General features: G+C 34.8%; 1 protein-coding gene across 2 annotated transcripts in view; it reads left to right on the top strand.

Moving 5' to 3' along the window:
• Window positions 1–23,263, top strand: part of LOC108361960 (uncharacterized) — an 85,165-nt gene extending 61,902 nt beyond the window's left edge. For both annotated transcript variants that reach the window (XM_017614755.1, XM_017614754.1), the window contains 2 exons: window positions 11,200–12,364; window positions 23,106–23,263. In XM_017614755.1, the coding sequence (XP_017470244.1) occupies window positions 11,200–12,257 (1,058 nt within the window). In that variant the 3' untranslated portion in view covers window positions 12,258–12,364; window positions 23,106–23,263. The remainder of the gene's footprint in view (window positions 1–11,199; window positions 12,365–23,105) is intronic.
• The last annotated feature ends 303 nt before the right edge of the window (window positions 23,264–23,566 follow it).

The raw sequence follows: 23,566 nt of genomic DNA, 5'->3' as shown, positions 1-23,566 counted from the left end.
ATATTTTTATTTTCACTTTTATTATGCGTAGGGATGTTAATTTTTTGTGTTTGCAATCAACCCGTGCGATAACTTTTACGGTCTGCAATAAGAATTTTGGCAATTTACGCGTATTTGTATGCAAAAATGGGTATGTGTGGGTGCTTGTTTAATGCGAATTAGGAAAATGCGAGTGAGTGAGTTGAAGTATCAAAAAGTACTTGAGAATAATAAAATGAATAATACATACTTACGTGCATACTTATTCAAAGAAGATACATATGTATTTGTTTCCATTTATGTCTAGCTAAAAATTTTTGTGATGTGGTTGCATGGAATATGCATGGCAGCTAAAGTGTCCATAGAAATTGCCCACGCATTCAATGTTTTCCACCGTCACATATGTACATATGTATATCTATATAAGTGTTTTTTGTACATATACATAAGTACCTACGTGTGTACATAAGTCTATGCATTTGTTGATTCTTTAAATTGGACTTGCTTCGCCAATTCAGCACATTTCGCCTCATTATTCATCATGAATAACATTTCGCATATTTAATGCATTGAATACAAATTTTCCATTCACTTTCTTGCAATTTCAAAGTCTAATTTTCTGTAAAAATCGAGTAAGAACCACACACAAGCACATAAAAAAGTTTCTATAATTTTTGCTGACTTCTTTGAAATAATGTTTCCCTTCACTTTCTCAGTGTTCAGCATTTACTTATCCTGGTTTTCGCTGGCTTAAAGAGAAATTTATTTCCGCCCACAAAACAAAAACAGCAAAACGCAGAGCTTTGTTTTAGCCAGCAACTGTTCGTGCTATCTTATTTGGCCAAAACCATTGCAACAATCTGCCAGTAGCCAGTCCGCAACACAGACCTATGTAAATGTGCGCATTTATTTTACATATGTACATATTGTATGTACGTAGATACGTATGTATGTGGACTGTGAGTTTTGCGAAGCCACATTCAGTATGCAGGATCAAATCAACCAGTCTACCAAAGGCTTTGTGTCCTGTTTTGAGCTGTGCTGCGGTTCGCGTGGTCTGAGTTGCCATATTTCTGCGTAATTTATAATATGCACTCGCGTGCGGAAAGTGCTCCAATAGTAACATAGAAGCAAAAATGTGGAATATATTTCATGTGTATACACTGAGAAAAAAGTAACATGAGAATGAGTTCAGCCCATGGTACAATAATTATAGGTATTGTCTTCCCAGAGAGCGCATATTCCGATCTTCCTTATTTGAAAAATACCTATGTTGCCCACGCTAAAAGGTTTACTGTAAGAGAACAGAATCAACATTGAAATGCATCAAAATAAAAATAAGGGAGCACGAATTTCGATGTGAAGCAAAACTCTCTGGGAAGACCTTTAATAATTATACCATGGTTCAGCCCAATAAAAAATTTCCAAACAATGCCACTCCGTAAATAGCAAAAACAAATTTGTACGAATCTAGCAGTCGCGTTCTAAAGATTCAAATTAAAAAGTTGAAATTTTGTTTAGTTTCCCAAATTTTGTATAAATTTTGAAACTTTGATGGATATGTTTTCGGGTAAAGCTTGGCCGATATATATACAGAAATATAACAAAAAAAAGGTTTAGCTCGAAAAACATTTCGAGTATTAAGAAAAACCAACACGTGTCATTTGTTTGAGTCACTGTATATATTTTTCTGGGTTTTCTTAATTACGAAAAAGCATCTGTGAAGTGCACAACGAAATCGTGTTCCAACGAAAAAATCTCCAAAAATAAATCTGGTGAAAGTAAAAAAAAGCTTGTTTGTCGCAAAATCATATGTGTTTTTGTTTAAAACAAATACGATATGGTTTAGTTTGTTTTTCTCAGTGTATATATGTATTTATGTAAACATATTTATGCAAGTAAGTTAGCTGATTGAAATTTTAGGCGAAAATATTTCCAAGGCTTTCGCCGAAAATAAATATGTATGTACTACCCAACAACTGTCTACAACAACAGCATTTGAATTTGCAATAGTGGTCGATATTTGTTGTCTTTGGGAACAGTGCTGCAAGGTGGCCTATACTATTTTTTACATACTGAACTCTTATCTCTTATACATATTCATACAGAATCAACTTAAGTGTAAAATTAACGCGTCAAATTGCAAAATCCCGGCGGCAATTTGAATTCGCTGCTTCGTGAGATAATGCTTCGTGGAACTTCATTTGCTTCGGCCAAAACCACATATTGACCAAGCCCATGCGATCTAATTTTGGCCATAAAAAGTTTGTTATTCGACGCATTAGTGTTGCAAAATTTTACACCGACCCGGTTTTTTTCTAAATAGCTTTAACAAAAGACTGATTGTTGACTAAGACGGCCGGTTGTAATGTAATGTAAAGTTTTTGAGCGTAACAGAACAACATAGAAAATCTTTTGTATACCTATTAAGATTCCTATCCCTAACGGGCCAAGATCATATTGGCTTAATAAAATCTATATTAGTTCTTGGTAGATGAATTCCGAAGCTTAAGACCATCCGCGGTGGAAGAACTGAAGTATTGCCGTCTTAGTCTGGCCAACGCCGGATAATCACACATAATGTCCTCCGACGTATGCTCGTCTCCAAGGCAGTCTGGCACAAATTGAGATTGCTAGTACATCGCGTCGGCCTGAAAGACCGAGCACCAAGTACCCATTTCCAGGTCTAAAGACATCCGCTCCTGCTCAGTCTTCCATCGTTGATACCTCTGTGTACCAGTGTACATATCTGCGATCCAGTTCTGGTAGAACATTTGACCAGACAATTCGCTCCGGAATTTTGACCTGAAATTTTCGTCCGAAGCATATTTCCTTGGGCATAGCGTCGGCGAACTCGCAAATTCCTAGCATTTTTCTCAAAATACCTTTGTGTTGTATTTTGTTTTTAAGACTACTGCAAAATTTTGCATTTACAAATTCCTCAAAGCTTCTGCTGCTTGGACAAAAATGTGAAGTGGCACCCAGAGTCATCCAGAATATATATATGGGTGGTTCTTAAAAATATAAATACCATTGAGCACCTCTTTATTTTGCACAAAATAAATACCTCCACAATAATTTCAGGACTGAAAAATAATAATTTAGGGATCGCCAATATCGAAAAGCCACAATCAAAACAGACTGTCAGCAGGTTAGACACTTTGATAGGAGAACTGCTCCCAGAAGGCATTCCATTTTTGAATTCCTGTAAAAAAGAGTAGGACAAACTGGTGATTGTTGCACAGAACGCACTTAGATATACCGGCTTCTTTAATTTGATGCTCAGGTGAGAGCTCGTGATGGAGCTATCGTTACCAAAATAACAACGGTTTGGTACATTGGACGAAGTATGCACCTGAGAAGAGTAAAGTTCCTTCTGGTCATACAAAAACTAAACTCTACTAGTCACTCAAAATGCCCATTCCAATGTCCGGTAATAGGCGTAGACTTTCGGGAGCTCGACACAAAGATTTATCTAAGAGTTTATAGCCCTTTGCGCGGCCAATACCAAAGACGAAGAGCTCCACGATTCTGTAGCCCATCTTCTATTTGTCAGTTCAAATATGTCGGTTTTATGCTATACTTTGCAGGATGAAAGCGGTATACTCGCTTTATGGCAGGTAATTGTAGATAAAAGGCACTTGCTGGTTCTGGCCAATTCATCTGAATCACTATACTCTCCTATATTTCTGAGTCTTTAAAACCAAATCACCTTACGAACCTACGCTCTCAAAGACATGAGTTTTGAGTACTGAGTTATCGCCCACTTCTCTCGCCCTTCCTTTGTTTTTTTTCTCATATGTGATTTTCTTTGATTCCTTAAGACAAACACTTCTTTGCATTACGCTACTTTACGTTCCATTAAACAATTTTTCATTGCAATGCTTTATATTTATTACTTTTTTCTTAAATTTTTATTACTTTAAATTAGGCAAATAATGTAAGAGTGAACGTGATTTCATTACTTTGCGCACAATTCTATTAATCTAAATCATTTCCCATACCAACGACCGCTGCCTTGTCCTATCAAACTTGTGTAATTACGGGCATTATTTATTTCTACTGGATAATCAAAAAAGCCTCACTGTATGCAGCTCTTCTACATATCCTACTTACATACTTCCTTTGGCACCCTTTGTCTTTGCTGGCGCTTGGCGCTTTCACTTTGCCGTTATTATTATTATTATTTGTTCGTATTTCTATTATTTTGGCAAATAGAATTCGAGTGGCTAACCTACACACACACACACACACACACGTGCCGTAGCGCCACGTAGAAGCAAATCCGTGCAACGTCAAAAAATTGCAAACGCGTGCTCTGTTTTTCATTTTCCATGCGCTGCTCTAGAATCCGAAATCCAGAAGATTTTTGCATGCATAGTTTATGTGCCAACAAAGCCGGCGGCAAGTTGGGTCGAAAGCGAATGTTTCAAGCTGGCAGCTTAGCTAACTTCATGCGAGCACACACACACACGCTAGTAGCAGCAAACGCGCACATACATTTACGGGGGCCAGGGATATACCAGGCACTGCACTTAAATCCGGTTTTTGGGCTTGCCGCCTCAGCAGTCACTTGCCGCCTCGCCTGACTTTATTCACATCACAAAATTTCTGTTTTATTTTCGCGTTAAAATTGCTATTTTTATAGCTCATTAAATTTTTGATTTATTCTCGCAGCGGTTACATGCGCCACTCTTTCACTTTGCAACGCAGAATTCTTATTTCTTTTATTTTTTTGTTTGTTTGAGCGTTAAAGTGTATTTATGTCTGGTGAATGGTATTTGCAAGCTAAGGACTGCTGCTGAGCTGAATGTAGCCGCTTGCTGCGATTTATACTCACTTACAAGCACGCATACCAATAAATTTAGAGGCGAATGATTATTTGCGCCCAAAAGCATACTTCAATTTAGTGCGCGTTAAATAATGCACTCGTTTGCTGTCGCTCTACCAGCTAAATAGTATACTTGTTCGAAAATACACATGTATGTATATAGTATGTATGTACGATGTGTGCACTTAGCACATGCAAGAATTGAAAATTTATGTGGATTTCATCAGCTGATAACATTTTTGCAAATTATTTCGCGAATAATGCTTTAGGGAGGAATTGGCAATCACTTAGAAATAGCTCAGAGTCCTTGCCTACAACCAACAAGTCGGCTTTTCGAACAGCCAAACAGCTAGATGGCCTAGCTGTTGAACAACGAGCAGAGCAACCACTTAGGCAATCGACCTTCAGTGTAATTTAGTTGCAGACAGTCCTAGGCCGCTGGGCGGTGTGTGAGTGTGGCTGCTGAGTTACTCAGTCAGCTATAATCGGCATTCGTCTGCGCGCCAAATCGATTTGCGGTAATTGTGGTGATGAAAAAATTTAGCTAAATTTTGTATGTGTCTGCTGCGTCTGCAATTTAGGCTGGTTACCCACTCTCTTAGCGCAATTTCAATGCGCAAGTGGCTTATTAATTTTAATTTTTGTAATTTTCATTTTGCACATAATTCATGGCATTAGAATTAATGCAGTCAATTTGGTATTCCCAAAATTATAACTCATTTTTTCTTTAATATTTCCATGTTTGATTTAATGAACTTGATCGACGGATGTTATTATTTCTTACTAAAGAAGACAGCAGCTTTCGCATAAAATTGAGCTTTGGTATAAAAATGTAACAAATGGAAAATATGAAGCCAAATTCCTCCCACAACCTTCATAGCTGGCCTAATGTGGGCTTTTATTGTTACCAGTTTTATTTTATTTTTTCCATTTATTATTTGCGCCTTTGAAGAATTTTTTATTTTTTCCGATTATTTTGGCTTTGCGTCGCCCAAGAAAAACTCAATCAATCACTCAGGGGCATTATTGCTAAGGTAATTGCAATTATTTAATTATTTTGTAGGACAATTGAAAGACCGTAATTTGAAAGATTTTGATTATTGCCAACTTTCGTGGTGGAAAGCTCTTTTGACAGAAAGCACTTGTACATAATTTTGCTCGCGCTGCTCCAATAATCGCAATGGCCGGGTGAGCAAAGAACTGGTGTGCCATTTTTGAGATATTAGGTTCGAATCTCTGAATAGCGGATTTTTTTTTTTCTTTTTTTTATAATAAAATTTGTTTCTTTTTTCAATTTAATTTTCATTGCATTTTAAGATTTTATTATTATGAAAAGAAAAGTATGTATTTTGTTAACTTAATTCAGTTTGTAGAAGCTTATGTTTTGTCCTTTTAACTGAATTTTCTGTTAGTATTTAGATTTTATTGTAGCAAAACTTTTTTATTTAATTTCTCTCATTTTTAGAAACAATTTCTTAATATTTTCTTTTCCTTTTTAGATTTTTATGTTTTAAGAAGAATAATAGATATATTTAAACTTTATTTAGTTTCTAGAAATACATTTTTTATGTCGTTAATATTTTGTTGCTTTTAAGTTTTAGAATTAGTTATTTAAAATATATGTATTTTTTAATTGCATTTTATTTGCGGAGCTTATTTTATTTTTTAAATTAAATTTTTTGTCTTGTTTTAAAGTAACTTTCTAATAATTTTTAAATGTCGTTATTTTTAAAAGAAAAATAATCTTCAATTTCATTTAATATGAGTGGCTTTTTATTCTTGTTGTTTTTAATTTTTTATGTTAATATTTTTTTAAGCTTTTAGATTTCGTTATTATAAAAAAAAATTGCTTTCCATTTTTGGAAACTTCTTTTATTTTTTTGTATTTTTTTATTTTGAATAAATTTTAGCTTTTGATGCTATTGTTTTAAAAAGAAAAATATTTTTAAAATCTTAAGGCGTTCACTAAATTTTTTTATCATTTTTTAGCCCAATGTTTTTAACTTTTTTTTAAATTTTTAGATTTTACTGTAAAAAAAAAACTTTTAATTTCATAAAATTTTTAGAACGTTATTTTTTTAAATTAATTTTCTTTTAATTCATAGGTTTTATTCTATTACTAGCGGTTTCGCGAAAGCAATTTAAGTGAAAAGTTGTTATTTTGTCTATCAGTTCCCATTATTATTATTATTGTTATTATTAATTCAAATAAAATAATAATTTCCACTTACAGCCAATTTCCGAAAGCAATTAAAGTGAAAAATTATTTTAAGTTTTTGAATGTTATGTGGAAATTGACAGAAAATAAAAAATCATTTTCCATTTATACTGCTGGTGAAACCGGCAGTTATACTTGTAGCGTGAAACTGGCTATTCAAAATAGTCAAATAACGCTAAGCCTCCTCGTTAGTAGATGTCTCAATTAGTCCTCCGAAGGGCAGAATGGTACTTTGAAGATTTTGGTATTTCGAAAGATTGCGGTGAGTTGAAAGAGAGTTGCCAGAATCGCCCTGTTGATGTTATATGGTTTGTCCTCTTCAAACTATTTACCTGACTGCTTAATGAATCGGAGAAATTCATTTATGTATATAAATGCATAGATATATAGATTTCTTATTCCTTAGTCTAGCCGAAGAAAGGATTGAAAAAGTGTTACATATTGTCCTCTCCCTCCAATCGATGAAACAAATTTTGGTCAAACTGAGAGAGTTACTCGAGAGCTCATCAGAGTGCGAAAATTTGCCGTTATTGCTGAAAATATGCGAAGAATATCATCGATGAAACGATATCGATATACTTACAAGAGTAATTTGTATTTCCGGATAGAGAAATATAGCAGGTTATTTGGAGGCAGATCAGTTGGCCAGTACTGGCACGATTCTTACTGCCGCCATCTGAAGCATCCAGCAAACTGTGTCCTAAATCCTACTTTGTCAAACTGGCAAACAAAATATGGCGAAAGAACCAACATTTGAGAGTGGCACTTCAAATCTGGCCCAGACTTGAAAAAGAGCGGTCGAGCACCCTCATACTCAAGACGGTTCTTGGAGTCGTCACTAGTCCCTGCAGTGATAATGGAGCTTACAACAAATGAAGCTGCTGAAACTAAAACCTGCAATAATTTCAATGAAATCCGCATATTGTCCAGCATATCGATTTTCGAACTTTAACCCAGTACTCGTAATCAATTGTAAACTGCTTTGAGTGTACGAAATCTGCATATAGGCATAGTGAACTGGGTACCTATCGATTACACAACATGCTTATTAGCGATTACAAACGCCAACAAGCGAGGTACATGTGTATCATAAGCCCTTTAGCTATGAAACTATAATACAGTATCTGACAAATGAGATTCTAGAATATTTGATTTGGTTCTTAGTTGCTGTGAAAATGAGCAGACAATTGTGCGATTATGCAATGTTATTGGATTAACTAGTCGCTGCAGAAGCTGTTGAATGTTTGTTTAAACTACATTCCTGCGCATTAAAAAACCAACTGAAAGCCCAAAGCAAGATCTGAGTGCTTCTGCAAATATACATATGTAAAAAAAAATTTATTTGAGTGCCTGCAATATAATTGTTTCAACGATATGGCGTTTAAACACTAAAAAAATTCACAAAAAAAAGTTACTATCAGACATTTAAGTGGTAATAAGAAAGAGCTTTTATTCTGGTGCATAATTGAGCCTGTAGTATCAAATAAGACTAGTGTCTGCGAAAATAACTCAAATGTGGGTAATCTTTGCTTAAACAGAATTGTCGGCTCGTTTATAAGCAAGTTTACTTAATGAATCGTTGGTGCAATTTTTGTGCACAATACTTTGCCTCATAGATATATATATATGTACTTTCATGTTTGAATCATAAGCGAATTTATGGAGTATTTGAAACACACCATTTGAACTAATTAAATAATGGAAAATGTTTCGAAGTTCGAACACGTGAAAGGCCGCGGGTAGAGTGATGACGAGTGCAAACCGTGATCCTTGCTCGTGTGTGTTTATAAGTATGTAGGTATGTGAGAGAGTGCAACCTAAATATTTAAGTGCAGATTAAATCATGGAAACAATGTTTGATTAAACAATAACTATAAAATCGTCGTACGTTGAGTACCTATGTGTGCGTGTGTGTTTGTGCACTTATAAGCAATAGTACCCAATGAAAATTTGGGTTGGAGATCAAGTGGAGATCCACTAAAAAATTCCAACGTCTAATGTTGATTTTCAAGTTACCTTAATTGGAGAATCAACCCATTCTTTAACAAAACGGCACATTTTTTGTATGGAAAATAATCTCAGTTCTCCACTTGAGTTGTGATACTGGACGTTTTTTGTATTTACATATTAATATACATACGGGTCAATCCATTGGGCGCTCAATCGATTAGAATCGACCTTAATATTTTGATGAATTTCGGTCAGCACTTTTCTTTTATCATATAAATCAGGTAAATAAACACTTAAAAAAATTTTTTCAAAGATAAAAAATTTCACAATTTCCGGATTTTGCAAGCTATTTTTTTTATTATCTCAAAAATTATTAAGATGCAAAAATAGTTATGGCTTTAATTGTGATATTTGGGGCTATGTATAAAAAAAAAAATATAAAATAGTCGAAAAATAAAAATTTTGTAATTCAAAATTTTGAAATTTAAAGTCTTAAAAGCAAACACTTATTTAAATTTTTAACTCAGTGTTGTTTATGCAATACTTCTATCTGATCTTTTAAAATCCTTAAACTTTCACAGAGTTTGTTTAAGATATGAATTTTAAAGCTTTGAAAGTAAATGCAAATTTTTCTAACTCTAAATTAAAACGTTAAATTAAATACAAATTGTTTACCATAATTTTATTTAGAGTTTGTATTTTTTTTTTCAAAATTTAAAAACTGATATCATAAAAAGCATACCTTATTGAAAATTTCAGGATCATTTAAGATCAGTTGGAGTTATTGTATAAAAAACTAGGCGAATTTAAAAAAAAAAAATTGCATTTACGATTTTTTAATTTAAAAATTCTGTAATTTTTTTTTTAATTTTTCGCATTTATTTTAGAACCGGCACCATTTAATTAACTGGGTGAACATTTCTCAACTGGACCTGGGATTTTAGTCAATTTAGAATTGTTGCGTAAGAGTTTGTGAGTAGAAAGGGTTTATAGATGAAATATGGATTCTGATAATATTTTTAAAAAATTTTAATTGTTATTGTTTTTATAAACAATTACATTTTTAAGCAATCGTTTTTTTTTTAAATTAATTAGCTCATAAAGAATTTGAAGATAGTTGATGAATTTTTTTGCAGGCGTAGTGGAGCTTTAAAAAAAATTTATAACTTAAGAAAAATTTTTATAATATAGAATTTTTTTTTTTTTAAATAAATATTTTATAAATATTCAAGTTGCATTAAAAATATGTTTTCAATGAAAGTTTTCAAATTCGTTTATAGTTTCGAAGGCTACATCTATTGAAGAAAATATTTCTAAAAATATTTTAGATCCGGTTTTTAGAATCCGGTTTCCACCGTTTTTTTTTTATTTCTAAACGCGGTGTTTTTCGAATATCGAATAAATAGGATTTTTTATCGAACAAACCTGTATATTAATTTCATACAAATCTTGGTCTCTCAATAAAAGTTTCGAGTTTTTCGAAATTTTCCAGTTTAAAGGAAACCTCTTAGTAGTTTTAATATTATAGCCTAGGTTGTTTGGGAATGAACAGTATATCATATCTGATTCCAATAAATAAATGTTTGGCGCTTAAAAGTTTTACACTTGTTTGGCCAAGCTTCTCCTCCAATTCTGATTCTTTATGTTGTGACACAAATGTAGAGATATACACTTTTACTCCACCTCAGAAGAAGCTTTTTATTGCAGATGTACACCAGGGGACGACCGCTATTTGAGATACTCAAAAATTGTGCTTGCAAAATCCCGGAAGTGGCGATATTTAGAATTTTGCATAACTTTGGAAAAACATTTTTTTAAATTATTTTGCTTTTGTAGAACTATTGCATTCATTGGTCGATTTGACATGGATTGACCCATATGTAACTACATATATGCGCGCATATTGATATGAATGTATGTTAATTGTATAAGTGAATTTTTTTGTAAACAGCAGAGTGAGACAAAAACATTTGCAAGGAGTGGCAATAAGATACATAAGCATCATGGGTACATTGTTGCTTGCGCTATGATCCTCCTGTGGCTAGCTTTACCTGTTTTTATTTGAATGCTTTGTCTGCTAAATGCATCCTTGTGGGTATGGGGAAAGTATTCATGTCACATAATTTAATTGAAATTCAAAAAACAACTTAGCTGCACTGCATCACTGCTACAACATTGAAATATTGTTTTGATGTTCGTCTGTTTTCTCATTTTCCCACAGATACGCTTCACATTAAGTACCCGCATGGACCGTCCGCAGTTGAAATAAATCGTCTCCTCAATTCAACATCCACAACAACGTTGGATATTTCTGCTGGTGGCAAAGGTGCGCTCGGCAATAGTAAATGGCGTACGGATGGGCAAAACAGCGAGGGTCACCTGAGTGGCGTGGGCGTGGGCGGCGGCGGCGGTGGCGGTGGCGGACGTGCAGGCGAATATCAACCTGACTTGCTGCCCGCGTACAGCACCCATAAAGCAGCCAACAATAGTGGCAGTAACAATAACATTAATGGTCATGCCAACAGTGTGGCCGGCAATCAGCAAGGACAGCTTTATAGTCCGATAAAAACCACGAGGACAATAAATCTGCACGATGACCAGCAAATGTCACAACAACAGCAGCTGCAACACCAACAAATAACAAATCAACAACCCATTGTGGCCAAGTCTAAATATAATATCCATGCGCAAGAGTATTTGCAATCCAGGTATGGCGCCGCAAGTAAACCCAGCGAAAAGACTTTGCGTCGCGGTGAAGTGATTGCGGTGGCGACGACTAGCATCGCACTCAACAGCACCGGGTCGCTGCCAACAACAACTGTCAGTGCAGGTGGCGTGACGCCGCAGGCGGAAAGTGGCTTCTCGACGCTGCAACGGCATAGCAAATCAGTCGCGTTGCCACCGCGCACACCACCCACCGACACGTATTCCGCAGCCGCAGCAGCAGCAGCAGTAGCAGCTACTGGCCAGAGCCATTCTAACAGTTATGGCTATGAATATCGCCAACCACCACCGCCTCCCTACAACTCAGCGCATCGCACAGCCAGTGGCTTGCAGTTGTTACAGCGTCGCACCAGCATAAACAACGAGCAGAATAGTGAGCAGACGAGCGCGATGAAGGATCTTGGCTATCGAGAAGCGCTGATGGGCAGCAACTATGGCGGTGTTGGTATGGGCGATGGCGCGCGTCAAACCATTGTGACAGCTTCCTCATCGCTGCAATTCCTGACGACAACTGGCTATGGTGGCAGTGTGGCGCCACAACGCCAGCTGCTTTGATTATCGACACAGGCGGGCGTGCTGAGATAGAACATTGGGCGGCTGCTATAGGCGGCATGCTGAGATGTAGTGATTTTACGGGCGGTCGGGAATTCGGAAAATTTAAGGTGAGTCGAAAATGAAAAAAATAATAATAATACGAAGGTTGCATTCCTTGGTAAAGAAATCCACGTTGGTGAACAAAAAAACGTAGAATTCTATACCATTTATACGAAAAAAATTATTTTTCCCATATAAAAATACATGGAAAAATTTGAGCGCTTTAAGCGACCTCTAAATATTTCTTGATTTCTAAATAAAACAAGTAATTTTTAGCAAAAAAAAAAACCGACTTCAACTCCCATATAAAAAAAATATATATATATATATATATCTCATGATCAACTGATCGGATCTTAACCAGATTAGTATGGGACCACCTCTGAGACACTAACTTTCCGATGCAAAAATTATGCGAATTATCGAAATCGGTTGACGTGGTCCAAAGTTATGCGGTAACATACATAAAAAAAAAAAAAAAAAATAAGATTCCGACGAACTGATAACCTCCTCCTTTTTTGGAAGTCGGTTAAAAATAGGGGTATACTTTTTTTCGATATAGAACAATCCTAGGGGGTGAGAGCATTACAATTCCGACTGCACTCTAACCACCCTAATGTACATATTCAATAAAATTTAGCAACGGAGCTTTTTTAATACTTTGGTGCCAGAATAAAAGAAAAAAATCTTTCAAACTATCTTACCTATTGCATTTCAAAGGACTTGCAACCATCTTAGACAGAATTGCACTGTTAACCTAACCTAACCTAGCTTTTGCTGAAAGCAGCCATATTTTCCAAGAATCTTAAACCTAAATGTGAAGTGATTTGGATAGGATAATTTCGCGAGTGACGCTGGACAATGAACATGCAGAAAACGAAATGTATAGCCGTTTGATAAAATAGAATTTGCAATTTCCTGATTTTTTATTTTTTTTGGTTTTAAAACAAAAGTAAATAGACTGTTTCTAAAGTCAAATAAATATTTTCCAAATTCTATAAAATAATGTTGGCCAAAAAGCAAATTTTTTTTCTTTTTTTCTGGGAGCTCTTTTGAATAAGACACAAATTTTATTTAGCGATATTTTTTAATTGCAGCCAGTAAAACAAGCCATAATAAATTCTGCATTTGTTATACATATGTATATGTACATGTTTGTATGTACAAAACAAACGATGAGCAAAATAACAGAAGAATAACAAAGGCAAAAGCAAATGATACACTACTACATACTCACATCCTCACAATACCTTTTTGTGTTTTTTTTTTTGTTTTGGCATTTCCAATTGGGTGGCTTGCAACCGTTTCAGTTTTTGCAACAGGCAGGCCACAAACGACAAAAAAGACAATGATTGTGCAAACCGTCCGACCGATGCATTCTGAAATTCGATGCGCCGTTGTGCCTTTCACAAATAAATATGTGCATATAAGTTACTCACACGTACTCCTGCATGTACGTACATATGTACGTATGTTTGCATGCGCGCAAGTGCTGTTCATTCAAATATGTAGGACAGTTGAGCTGAGTATGCAAGTTATTGCCACGTAAGAGCGCTTGTCTGCAAGTGCGATTGTGAGTGTGGGCTTGTGTAGCAGCATCAGCGCAACAACGTTGATGATGGTTGCACATTTCGATTGCAACATGACACACAACAACGACATAATAGCTGCAACCTGAACTGCTGATTTGTCATTGAAGCATTCAAGCATATCGCCATTTTAGCATTTCACTATTCTTCGGCGATATTTCACTTTTGCTTTTTCACCCTTCAGCGGCGCGGTTGCTATTGACTTTTGTATTTCCACTGACTATTATTGCTTATAACTGTTTGTTGTGGTTTTTTTTTTGATTGTGGTGTGCCTACAATATTTGCTGGCTGCTGCAAGCTCACGAGCACCAGAATCAGAAACGCTAACCACGTTGAGTCTTCTATGCAAGAATCTACATACTTACATACATACATATATGGGTACAAGCAGCAATGCGGAATGGCCAAATGCGAGTGTTGTAGGAATGCTTCTACTACTTTTGATGTTGGCTGTTTCCTTTGCGAAGTGCACTGCTGATGCTGTTGGCGATTTGATTTTCGCAACGAATAGCGAATAGTGAATATCTATCGACTAAACTGGGTCACTTGGTTGCTTGCCGGCAATAAACTCCCGAAGCGCCGCGCCGTTGCTCAAAGCACAAGTGTGTGTGTGTGTGAGTCGAGTTCCGACTGTGGTGGCGTTGCATGCGTTGTTGTGTAATCTGCGTTTGTTTGGTCGCAATCTATGGAAGTGGAGTTGCAAAAATTTTTCGCACATTTCACAAAAGTGAATGTTGTGCAGTTTGCATGCATACTTTGTAAGTGTAAGTAAGTTTACTGAAATCGCTTAATTAGTAGATGATGCGCTGATGGCGTGAGGAAATGTTTTCATACTCTGATTGCCCTCAAAAGATATTTCTAAACAAAAGTTTCTCCCAAAGGATGAATTTTGATTGCAGGTTGAATTAAAAATATATACTAAACTTATATATGTATGCAGTATCTAAGCGTGTTTGCGTGATAGATTCTCAATAAATACTCAACAAATACCGTTTTTTAATACCGTTTTCAAAGGGTAGTCCTTTAACTCTAGACATCATTTGCCACCCTTTTATAAGGCCCTACGTAAAAATATAAAAAACTCCGCGCATATTCTAAAATTAAAAAAAAAAGCCTTTATGATCCTTACCAGGGTTTGAACATTTTTATTATTGCACAAATTCGATAAAATTTTGACTTTGCCCAGATATGCCTTAGCGAATTTCTGAATTTTTATGAATAACTTAAGTCGCTATTGAGAAGTTTAAATACGCTGAGCTACAGCTCGTAAAAGTAAAATTTTTTTTTTGCGATTTTTTTAAAAAAATTCTTATTTTTGCAAACTCTGGTAGTGAACCCTAAAATTTAGGAATTTTCCTGGACGTCTTTATTTTGCACGCAAAACAAAATGGAGGGTTGGCTAATACAAAATTTAGATATTGATATTTTTAGGGAGCACCCTAATATATGTATATAGCATGTTGTAGGTTTTTCACTTATATATATTGAAAATTTCGTTCCTCTTTTTAACGATTTCTGGTTAAATATTTTGCTATCAATTCTCTGTTGGCATCTATTTTGTACTCGTACAAACCGACTGAATATATGGGCCACAGTTGTTATCCGTTTGCATTTATTTCGCGTCTCGGNCTGTGGGTAAATATGCCGATTTTTTTTCATCTAAAAACAGGACATCGTCAAAGAGTGTAGCTCACTGGTGAGCAGGCATTACAACGAGCAGAGCGACCACCATCTATTACATTGCCCAGTTTTGGCAGCGACCAATCAATAGAATCAGTTCGTAGGAATGTTCCGCTGTCGCATATATAAATCGACTGTAAAGAAAGGCTTATAATACTTTTACGAAAGTTGTTAATGATAAAACTGGAGGAATTTTTTTCTTGGACGCTCCCGGTGGAAAACGAAGAAAAGATATTGCAGTTGCATTTGTCTCATCAGGAACTGCAACTAACCACGTTGTTGATAGGTCATCGAACAGCTCAATTAGCACTCAAGTCAGCACATCTCAAAGACCTGTTCGATGGCTAAGGTTCTTCAGCAATGCAAATTGATCGTGTCTGCTTCGAGTATACGGTGGCAAATAAGAAGCATTAGATAATAATATCTCAAAACTGGAAATAAATTGATTAATTTTGAATTAAGATAATGATTCTATGGAAAAATACCTATAGGAATCCATCTCCAAATCCCTTTTCTGAATAACGTTGTTGGCGAATAGAATGGCTTCTCAATAAGAGAGACTCTTTGTATATTTAAATAACAGCATTATAATGTACATACATATTCACACATGCATGTAAGTATGTATATTTTGGTAATAAATTCTTTCTGACGTAATGAAGGAAATTAAAATCCAAAAAATACCTTTTTCACACAATAAGTTGTAGAATAAATTGAACATATCATTAGCCCTATAACTAACGGCAACTGAGCGTGCCTACATCCGTTCATACAAAAAGGAGGTTTGCAACAGAGTATTCCTAAAGCAAGTCAAAGAAACTGTAAGGACAGAAAACAATAATAAATAAAAGGGAGAAAAATAAAACGCACGAAGTGTGGCAACATAAAGTGACTTAATGTTCAAACTTACGCACTACGAAATAAAACACACAGAAAATCAAATATCAAAAGTTGGGCATATAAATATACACAGGAACATTAGAGTGGTCCAAAAAGCAGTAAAATTGGAATTTTAATGCCGCCATCCCCGAGGACTGTTTTATACCGAAAAAATACCCTTATTTCTATTTTGGAAATCTAAATATATTTTGAGGGTGCTCAAAGCGCTCAAATATTGCCATGAATTTTATATAGAAAAACAACTTTTCGTAGAAATGGTACACAATTTTTTAAAATCCATATTTTTTGATGGAAAACTCTGGTTCGAAATATCCGATTGTTTATTGAACCATTTTTTAATACTAAACATTTTTTATTGGTCCCCTATTGCATTTGCTGGGGGTTTTTCGCGGACCTATAAATTATAGTGCTTTGAGCACTCTCTAAATATTTTTTGATTTATAAATAAAAAAATAATGGTATATTTATTTCGGTATGGAACAATCCTAGGGGATGGCAAAATTAAAATTCCGACTTTATTTCTTCTTTTGACCACTCTAATGCAAATTAATGTAGTATTAATGTACGTCTAAACAGAAAAGTGAAAATTTCCAAGAAATTTAATTTAGTCAAAGTGTATGTGTATGTATATATATATATATATATATATTGTATTGTCAGTGCAAATGAAAGTAAGTTAAAAGTATAATACGGAAGTTAGTTTCCGTCCATCAGCTGCCTCTTCGTCTTTTTTGACTTTTGAACCAAATCATGGCACACAACCGCGGCAGACGCAGTGGGACGCGGCATTGCTTTCCTTTGACTGCCTTGCAGCTATTATTCTCGGCGGCTGAAAATATAATACGATTGCCTGCCATCGACTGGCGGAAGCGGATGTTTGCTGGTTTTATTGTTGAGCCAAACGTAAGAGGAGCAGTAAAAGTGAAAAGAAACAGAGAGAGAGAGTGAGATCAAGAGGGGAGGAAAAGATGTAAATGTGCGAAGCAAACAGAACGAATGGCACAATAAAAAGCGTAAAATTTCATTTTTGGTTGAGGGGAAAAGTTTTATTGTTTACAAAAGGTTAAATGTTGGAATGTTTAAAAATTCATATTTTATTCATCTACATGGAATACTTAATTTTTTTTCGCTCCAGCCGACACTAGCTTGCATACTAAAATAAAAGAGAGATATCATAGACATCTTTTGGCACGTATTTTGTAGCTTCTGCTTTTCGCTTACTTTTGATATTGTTTTATACTTACCTAAAAAAACTCGCTTCTGCTTTTCTTAATTTGTTTATCCTTCTTGATCTTGAGCACCAAACTTTGCCTACTTAGCATAATATGCCAATGCATTGACAAGACGCTGCACAGTGGATATAACAACCGCTTTTATTTCCCATTTAACATGCAGATATGCTCGAAATGTTAGCGAAAAAATTATTAAAAATCTACGCGAACGCTTAGCCACTTGGGACTTGCACTTTGTTATACTAAAATTTAATGAACTGTAAAACTCCATACAAAAAATTTATAAAAACCATAAACAAAAAACAAATACTTTTGGTGAACATTTTTTATAACATTTCAAATTACTTTTTGAATTTTTTTTCGTCTTGGGAGAAACCTACAAAGGGTTTCAACTAGTTTTTATTATAAGAATTATTAACTGGAACAGAAGAATCGATTTTCTTCAAAATTGCCACTTTTTCTGCATTTTGCACTAAAAAAATTTAACGCAAAAAAATAAAACATCAGAAATCGGGCTAAACTTGTCTCTTGCAAGTTTTATAAGCTTTCATTTAAAAAATAATAATCAAATTGTTTGCGAAATGAAGGCTCCAGTTAATTATGAACATTAAATTCCATTTATTAACCACTGTGCACTGGTCCCAGCGGTCTGTGCCATAATAAAGTCACAACTCAGGAAATGCTCAGGAAAGTCTCTAAAAATTATGGTTATTTTATGCAGGAATCACTTGATAGCTTCAAATTTTATTGGTAAGTATAGTAGGTGTTAAATGAAGTTGATAAACATTTTTTTTGCCAATATAATTTTCATTGAGTTCCTAAAACTTTCAGTGAGACTTATGGGATTTGATAATTGAAATTTTTATCAGCAGCTGTCGCAAGATGGCGGCCGCTGTGGCTGAGTGGTTACAGGTGCGTACCACCAATAAGTACGATTTGGGTTCGACCCCTAGTTCGAGCAACATATAAATTTGAAGAAGTATTTTCTTATTCTTTTTTTCGAAACTTCTAAGAATTTCCAGGGTATATTTTTGACCACACAAATATGTTTCTAGATCTTTTTGGAAAATACCAGGAATTCGTGAAATTTTTAAGTCCTTTCTGCAGCTTTTTGAATATTTCAGGACTTTTCGTGCTTATCTTTTCGAATTTTTTCCAAACATGTCGCAATTATTCATGTTTTATTTTCTCGATTTCAGGCACCTTTTCGGAACCATTATAAGAATTATTTTTTATTTTTGCGATTAGTCCAAAAGTTTGCGATTTTCCGTGATTTGCCGAAATTTTTCATAGTTTCGGAGACTTTTCAAATTCTATTGTGAGGAACATGGATTTTGCAAATAAGCGTGTTCGGATAAATGTGGGCTTCTGATTTATAAAATATAGTTCTGTGAGCCAGTATAGTCCTTGGTGATATGAGAACATTAACTTAGGGCACTCATCACGAAATCACTGCCCCAAAGCTCAACTGGTCTTTCAAATATTTTACCATACCCATTAAATAGCTATTGTTACAAAATCGGATCTGCGTTATTTACTTGTAATTTTCGCAATTTCAGAGACTTTTTCGCGAAATTTCAATATCCGTTTTGTTACCTTTTGCGACCTTTAAGTATTTTTCTGAATTTTTCCCCGATTTCTTCGTGTTTCATTTTTGAGCTTTCTGGGGGCTTTTGATTCCTGTGAAGCTCTATCGTTTTTCCATAAGATTTGGGATTATTCTCGAATCTAGGTATTTTTGCGTGACTTTTCGTTCTACTTCGTGTTTTATTTTTCAGAATTTTTGGTAGTTTGCGGACACTTTCAAGCTTTCGTATTTTATTTTTTCTGACTTTACTAAGTTTTTCAGAACTTTTTATGAATACCTAAAAAATCTAGAAAAAATCTGAAAATTATTTCATCTTAAGAAATAATAAAGGAGCTAAATCTTTTCAGTACATATTTCGCAATCAAAGTATTAAGAGTCAAAAGAAAACTAACGTTTTGTTCTTTTATTTATAACTAAAGGACATACTCGGTATGGTCTCTGCTCTACAGCAATAAATTCTTTACCTGAGTCTTAACGATCGTTTCGGCTTCGGGGCTTAAATGTGGAGCCTGCAATGCTGACACATACAAACAACAAAATTTTGCTCACATTTGGGCTTATAAGCTAAAGTATTTTACAATAAATAAATAAATAAAAATAAGTAAATTGGCGCTATTATGGCTGTCGGCGTCGACGTCGATGTAATTTTTTCATCAAAAAATAGTCGTCATAAGTCCAACTCTAGCTACGCTGACGACAGTTTTTTTTTTAGGTAAGGTGTTCCTCGCAAAAATACTGTGGTCGCATAAATGGAGTTGGACTTACGAGGGCTATATTTTAATGAAAAGCTGCATAGACGTCGACATCGACAACCATAATAGGGCCGAATATTTTCATAAAAGTAGGTAAGCTAAAATACATATGTATGTATGTGTTTGCATAAAGCAGCATTATAATGATGATTGATTTATGATTGAGTGTCATGAGATTTTTATTCGAGAGTTTTTTCTTCTACCTACAAAAAAAAAACATAAATCCATAAAGTTTTGCTCTAATCCATGCGAATACCCTATGGCATGCTTTGTTCAAACTAGCGCAGCAGTAGTTACCTTTTATTCACTTATTCGAAAAAAAAATAATTCGAACCACTTTTTCTCTATAAACAATTTTATCATCAGCCTGTCCCTAACGCACTGCCAATGGCTATCATGCATGACGTATGAGTGACAAATACGCACATATCCAATAACACTTATCACAATAAAGTGCAAAGTGAATCAAATTGCTATCAAATCGAAAGCTACAAAATGCAGAAAAACTTCTTAAACTGATATGTTGCAGTCGACAAAAAGTCAGCTTTGCAACACATTGCATGCACTAAGCTTACGTACATAGATACCTAAGTAGATGCATAGGTACATACCTATGTACAAATTTCACTCTATAAATAAATGTTTTCTCAAACGAGCACAAACTCACTTTATATGGAAATTTTTCTTCTTGGTGATTTTGTGATGAGTTTTTGAATTGAATTGCATTTGAATTTGCTGCTTGAAAAATCAAAAATGAATGTTGTGTCTAAGAATTGGGTAAATAGCAAAAATGAAAAGTAGAAAAGGAGAGCCAAAAGAAAGGCGCCTCTAATATGCAGAGCTTGGAAAATGTGGCATTTAACGTTTTTTCTTCATCTAAGTCGCTTTACTAAAATGACAATGGAATTGCTGGCAGAATGTGCACAAACAACAATAAAATACCAAAAATAGAAAATATGAACCCTCCAGCACAATTCTGCACACACACACTGCATGTGTATATGTATGTATGTATGTGCGCAGATGCATATCAGCCAATAGGGATTTGTTAAAGCAGCTGTGAGCATACAAGTTGCCTGCAGCATCTTGTCCATTGCACTAGAAATGGGGGGAGAATGGCAGTGGCAACAACAAATACTTATAACCATGATAAGAACCAAAGATGCAGTTTGCAGCTGCAAGCACAGTGGTAAAAGCCAAGAAGTCAGCAAAAGAAAATACACAGCTGTGGTTGGTAAACAACAGCAAAGACGGACACACACACACGCAGGCACATACTGATGCGATTTTCCAATACGTTTTGTTCCATTTTTTTTTTTTTTTCAATTTACGTCAAATGTTGCACTGCTTTTGCACGCAGAGAGCCATACTACGCGATGTAGAGTAAAAACGAAGTCAACAGCTGAAACAAAAACAACGTAAAAGGGAATGCAGCATCATCAATGTGCAACATTTGTTGACAATTGAATTCGAATTTGGTTTTCTGCAAATTTACAAACGTTTTACTCTTTCCCCTCTTTCCCTTCTCTAGCTGGCTTCATTGCTTCTTGATTGTCTGCATTTCGACTGCTAGCATTTCTCTAACGATTTGTTTTTCTTATAAAAATTTTGGACGGGCTCACATGGAATATATGTAGTGCAACAACAGCTGCTCGCCACAGACAACATAAAAATTTGTGATATGCAGTGACAGCTGAAAAAAATCTGAAAGGCATTGCGAGCAGTGGTAGTACTTACATAGATGAAGAAAAGCGTTTGGTTGAAGATGTGGGAGGAGAGGTGGAAGTGCTCGAGTATTGAACGGTGCAGCAGGCAGCTTTTGTAAAAAAAGGTAAAAGCAAGAGGAGCTCTGATGAAAGTAAAGTTGAAATTGATAACCTTCGGACTTATATGGGTAAGCTAGGGAGAAAATAAAAGGAGGGGAGAAATACAATGGGTATGAAGAAAAAGAGGGCAATGGTAAAAAGTACATGCAAATAGTATGACTATATGACAAAGTGGTGCAAATGTAGCATATACAATAGGGTGGTCCAGAACATAATAATATCTAAAAAAGAACACCCGTCCTTTTTTTTATTTTGAAATTGAACATTTAACTGTGGCGCCGCGGTGGTCTTGAGGTTTTCCATATCTAGTAAATATTTCATACTCGTTGAGGAAAACACATTTTTTCGCGGAGTTGCTTTAAAGTTATTAAAAATAAATATTTTTAATCGAGTAAGAATATTGCCCTTCGGAAATCTTAAAAAAAAAATCTATTTCGATACATATTTAACTTTAATTCGATGCATATTTAACTATAAAACTATTTTTTCATAATCTCTTTACATATTAAAATTATTTTGTTTATGTGCTCGTGAAAAACATCTGTGTGTCATGTCAAAATAGTTAGTAAAATTTAAAGTTAAATTTGCATCATAAGTCTATTGCTGGAAGACCTCTAAAGGGAAAAACTGGTATTCGATAAAAAATATTGGGGTTTTTGCGATTTTATAGCAATTTTACGAAACGTTTATTTTCCCCATATAAAATATATGGCACACTTCAAAGCCCCGGCGGCATGATTAAATATTTACCGATTTCAAATTAACAAAATATGAGCCTCCTTTTTTCCCATTTTCTATGATCCTGGTGGTGGCAGCAAGAAAGAAAGAATTAAGTTTCATGTGTTGAGTGAATCTCGTTGCCATATTGGGATATTAAATCCATCTATTTACATTAGCTATTTTTTTACACATGGGCTATATTTTGATGAGGTTAACTTTGCAAATTAACTAGTTGGCAGAAAGATGACAAAACCTCTGCATAATTTGAATGTTCTCGCAACGGCAAAATTACAGTCAGCTTTATAAATGCTGAAAACTTTCAGCTGACTACGATGTTTTCGCCTCATGTCTTTCCACTGATAAATGTCAACATAAACTTAACTTCGTTTTCCATAAACTTTCTACCAAAAAATATCATTTCGTTCCCGGTATATACATATTTTTAAAGTATCAATTTTATCAATATATTTTGCAATGTTTTCATTTATTAAATCTAATTTGGTTATTAATTTTTACTTACAGGTCTTCAAGTATGCAGTAATGGCATTTTGCAATTTGGATTTCTTCAAGAATATTGAGGCGAAAATTCAATTGTGTTGTAAACATATTCGAGAGATCAAAAAACCTTTAAAAGGTTTGGAATTTTTTAACTTATAACTAACATACATTTTTTAAAGCTAAATAAGAATTTTACTTTAAGTAAAAATGTATAACTTTTTTTTTAGTGAAACAATTTAGATATCTGACTTTAGCATTTTTCGCTTTAAATTTGCTGTCTTATATTTTTTTTGCATAGTTCGTATGAACTTGGCATTTTGGTGTTGAGACCAATGGCGAAATTATCAATAGACCTGCTTATTATTATTAAGTTTGAATATATTTACCTAAATAACAGACAATAAGCTCTTCCTTAGTAGTTCATCGGCGACCTCCTTTGCTTTGATCTCGCAGGTATCCTGGCAGCTTGCAAAGTGTTACCGTGT

This window comes from Rhagoletis zephyria, unplaced genomic scaffold, assembly GCF_001687245.7.
Source record: "Rhagoletis zephyria isolate East Lansing unplaced genomic scaffold, Rhagoletis_zephyria_1.1 Rzeph_scaffold_00890, whole genome shotgun sequence".
NCBI lineage: Eukaryota > Metazoa > Arthropoda > Insecta > Diptera > Tephritidae > Rhagoletis > Rhagoletis zephyria.
Note: the sequence above shows the minus strand (reverse complement) of the source record. Positions and strands in the feature narration are given on the sequence as shown.